This window comes from Actinia tenebrosa, unplaced genomic scaffold, assembly GCF_029948245.1.
Source record: "Actinia tenebrosa isolate PJP-AT-01 unplaced genomic scaffold, QUT_ActTen_1.0 PGA_scaffold14__42_contigs__length_11649687, whole genome shotgun sequence".
NCBI classification, from domain to species: domain Eukaryota; kingdom Metazoa; phylum Cnidaria; class Anthozoa; order Actiniaria; family Actiniidae; genus Actinia; species Actinia tenebrosa.
Genome location: NW_028292574.1, coordinates 9,027,206 through 9,031,626, shown reverse-complemented (window position 1 = coordinate 9,031,626; position 4,421 = coordinate 9,027,206). Strand labels below are relative to the sequence as shown.

General features: G+C 38.4%; 1 protein-coding gene across 1 annotated transcript; it reads left to right on the top strand.

Moving 5' to 3' along the window:
* Window positions 1-1,025: 1,025 nt before the first annotated feature.
* LOC148911440 (uncharacterized) lies at window positions 1,026-3,035 on the top strand. Its single transcript, XM_089029661.1, has one exon. The coding sequence runs from the start codon at window positions 1,397-1,399 to the stop codon at window positions 2,855-2,857; it is 1,461 nt and encodes a 486-aa protein (XP_088885787.1). The 5' UTR covers window positions 1,026-1,396; the 3' UTR covers window positions 2,858-3,035.
* The last annotated feature ends 1,386 nt before the right edge of the window (window positions 3,036-4,421 follow it).

Here is a 4,421-nt window from a genome sequence, read left to right as displayed (position 1 = left end):
AGAAGACGAGTAGAGTAAATAAGAATGAGAGTCAGTAGGTTTGTAATGGACACTAGTGCTAAGACGGTCGTCATTAACACTAAGCAAGATGTCAAGGAAAGTGACTGATGTTTCACTAACCTCCCACGTAAAGTCTAAGGCAGGGTGAAAAGAGTTAACAAAAGAGATGAAAGAATCTAAGTCATTACGCGAACAAGAAGTAGCACCAATACAATCATCAATATACCGTCCAAAAAACTCAGGTTTAGGTCCAGTATATTGTTGAAAAACAAGGTTTTCGATATAACCAACAAACAAATTGGCATAACTAGGGCCCATCTTAGTACCCATAGCAACACCGTTTATCTGCCGATAATACCGATCACCGAAAGAAAAACAATTAAGAGTAAGAACAAGTTCAGCTAAGCGTAACAAAGTGGGAGTGCTGGGCTCGAGGACAGGACGAAGATCGAAAAAATGCTGAAGAGCACGAAGGCCCTCATCATTAGGAATAACAGTATACAAAGATTTGACATCCATAGTAAACAAAAGCTTAGAAGAGTTATCAGGAAAGCGAAAATCGTTAAAAATACTAAGAGCGTGATTAGTATCCTTAATATAAGTAGGTAAAGACTGAACAATAGGCAGCATGAGAGAATCTAGATAGCTAGAGATGAGTTCGGTAGGACAACTACAAGCAGAAACAATAGGACGGCCAGGGTTGTTAGCTTTGTGAATCTTAGGAAGAAAATAGACGTGAGAAGTACGAGGAGTAATAACAAAAAGGTTTTTAGCAGTGGAGGGTAAAGAGCCATCAGAAATGAAAGAGTTAACAGTGTCTTTAACTAATTTTTGATTGTCAGGGGTAAGATCCTTATCCACTTCACAATAAAAATTAGTATCGGAGAGTTGACGTATAGCTTCCTGTTTATACAGGTCAGAACGCCAGACAACAACTGCACCGCCTTTGTCAGCGGGCTTAATAACAATGTCAGAACGATTGCGTAATTGACGTAAAGCCAACCACTCGTCCTTAGACGAGTGGTTGGCTTTACGTCAATTACGCAATCGTTCTGACATTGTTATTAAGCCCGCTGACAAAGGCGGTGCAGTTGTTGTCTGGCGTTCTGACCTGTATAAACAGGAAGCTATACGTCAACTCTCCGATACTAATTTTTATTGTGAAGTGGATAAGGATCTTACCCCTGACAATCAAAAATTAGTTAAAGACACTGTTAACTCTTTCATTTCTGATGGCTCTTTACCCTCCACTGCTAAAAACCTTTTTGTTATTACTCCTCGTACTTCTCACGTCTATTTTCTTCCTAAGATTCACAAAGCTAACAACCCTGGCCGTCCTATTGTTTCTGCTTGTAGTTGTCCTACCGAACTCATCTCTAGCTATCTAGATTCTCTCATGCTGCCTATTGTTCAGTCTTTACCTACTTATATTAAGGATACTAATCACGCTCTTAGTATTTTTAACGATTTTCGCTTTCCTGATAACTCTTCTAAGCTTTTGTTTACTATGGATGTCAAATCTTTGTATACTGTTATTCCTAATGATGAGGGCCTTCGTGCTCTTCAGCATTTTTTCGATCTTCGTCCTGTCCTCGAGCCCAGCACTCCCACTTTGTTACGCTTAGCTGAACTTGTTCTTACTCTTAATTGTTTTTCTTTCGGTGATCGGTATTATCGGCAGATAAACGGTGTTGCTATGGGTACTAAGATGGGCCCTAGTTATGCCAATTTGTTTGTTGGTTATATCGAAAACCTTGTTTTTCAACAATATACTGGACCTAAACCTGAGTTTTTTGGACGGTATATTGATGATTGTATTGGTGCTACTTCTTGTTCGCGTAATGACTTAGATTCTTTCATCTCTTTTGTTAACTCTTTTCACCCTGCCTTAGACTTTACGTGGGAGGTTAGTGAAACATCAGTCACTTTCCTTGACATCTTGCTTAGTGTTAATGACGACCGTCTTAGCACTAGTGTCCATTACAAACCTACTGACTCTCATTCTTATTTACTCTACTCGTCTTCTCATCCTAAGCACACTCTTAACGCTATTCCGTTCTCGCAATTTCTTCGTCTTCGTCGTTTGTGTAGTGATGATCTTGATTTTTCTGTTAAATGTTCTGAGATGCGTTCCTTCTTCCTTAAGCGTAATTATCCTGCTCATGTTATTGATCGCGCCATTCGTAAAGTTTCTACTATTGATCGTACCACCGCTCTCACTCCTCACACTCGTCCCTCTAATGACCGCATTCCTTTCACTCTTACGTATCATCCTATTAACATTTCCATTAAACCCATTGTTAACCGCAACTTTTCTCTGCTTGACTCTGATACTCGCACTTCTGCTATTTTCAACAACCGCCCTCTCTTTTCCTATAAACGTGATCGTAATCTCCGTTCTTTCTTGGTCAAGGGAGTTCTTCCCTCTAACAAAGAACCTGGTACTTTTCGCTGTTCTCGTAAACGTTGTTATACTTGTCCTCACATAGTCTCTCACACTTCTGTTGTCGGTCCTAAATCAACTGTTAAAATCACTGACCATTTTGTTTGTACCACTTCTAATGTTGTATATTGTATTAAATGTACCCGCTGTAATCTTTTGTATGTGGGCGAGACTGGCCGCCGTCTTGGTGATCGCATTTGCAATCATCTTTATGATATTCGCAATAACGATCCCACCAAACCAGTTTCCCGCCATTTTAATCTAGCTAACCATTCTCTTTCTGACTTCATTGTTTTCGGTCTTTCTTTGCTTAACGGCAACAATGATTGTCGCAAGACCAAAGAAATGCGGCTTATTCACCTATTGGGCACTCTTAGTCCCAACGGGATTAATGAACGCTTTATTTTCAACTAACCTTTTCTTTTGTCTTTTGATTGTTTGTTTTTGTTTCCTTGCCTACCTTGCTCTCATTGGTTTCTTTTGTCTTATTCTATCATATATACACTCCTTTCTACCACTTCTTTCTCTTTTACTCCGACGAAGGACTAGCGTCCGAAACGTCAGTAAGTTTTTTCATCTTTTCACGGTGTATAATTTACCTTTTCATCATTACTGTTATATATATATATATATATATATATATATTTGTTTGAGAAGAAAAAGTCAAGACAACATTTTTCCCGACAAGCCTGTTTCGTGAATTGCTTCACTCTTCAGGGGATTTAATGATAAGAATATTCGTTACTATCATTTATATAGAAAAAGTGTACATAATTAATTAGTGGATGTAGTTTAGCTGTTGCGTAAAAAAAAAAATTATTACGCAACAGCTAAACTGCATCCACTAATTAATTATGTACACTTTTTCTATATAAATGATAGTAACGAATATTCTTATCATTAAATCCCCTGAAGAGTGAAGCAATTCACGAAACAGGCTTGTCGGGAAAAATGTTGTCTTGACTTTTTCTTCTCAAACAAATATATATATATATATATATATATATATATATAACATTTTATGTCGATAGTGCGATTTGATAGAACTGTGATCTGAACATGACGCGTGTGTGGCCGAAATGTCCAGGAATTTGATAGTTTCAATCAAATTCCAAAAATTTGTTGTACCTTACCAGGTAGACAAAAATAAAGCAGCATTTAACAAAGTGTTTATAGTCAGTATAGAAATTTGTTAATTATGGTGAGCATCAGTTTATAGAGGCTCGTGATCATGTTCTTTTCAAGCTATCATTGGTGGTCATTGTGGGTTTGACCCAAAAGAAAGAAGTAGATCTGTCACTAACGTTCCTTTGACAAGATGTAAACGGGATATCGCCGAGGACAAACGATGTTTTAGTATAGTTGAAGTTGAAACCGAGGTCGAATTAATTCTCGCAAGAGTATGTATTTTTGAGCCCTCTAGAAACATAGACAGCCCTACAATCTGTCGGAATCACCGCGTACGTTTGGGCGTCAGCTGGAAACGGACATCAGCGAAATGTTCTGTATCCGTAACTCTTTCTTTGCACCAAAGCCGATGTCAAAAGGAATCCAAAAGCAGAGTGGGGTTTGAGCAAAAGTGGATCGAAAACTTTGTTAAAAGAGACTGGTGTTTTTCTTACTGTTGGTTCAGGAAGGTTGGTGGATTGCTAGCATTAAATTGACTAATAATATACGGTGCTATACGACGCATGACTACTTGCGCAGTGCTCAGTCGTGAAATTGTGCAAGCTTGACGCTACTACATCATTGACTAGGGACTGGTCAAAAATATAGGGGGGGTGGGGGTGTGCAAAATCAGAATAGAATCAGTGTTTTTTATCGTGATGGTCCACATAAAATGATGCTGAAAATCCTGATGACACAAAACCAAGTTGAGGAATGCAAACATTGCAGGCCCACCCATTTTAGTTTGTCCAAATTTATCAACAGCCCCTCACGTTTATTAAAGGAGTGATAAAAATTAATGTGACCCATC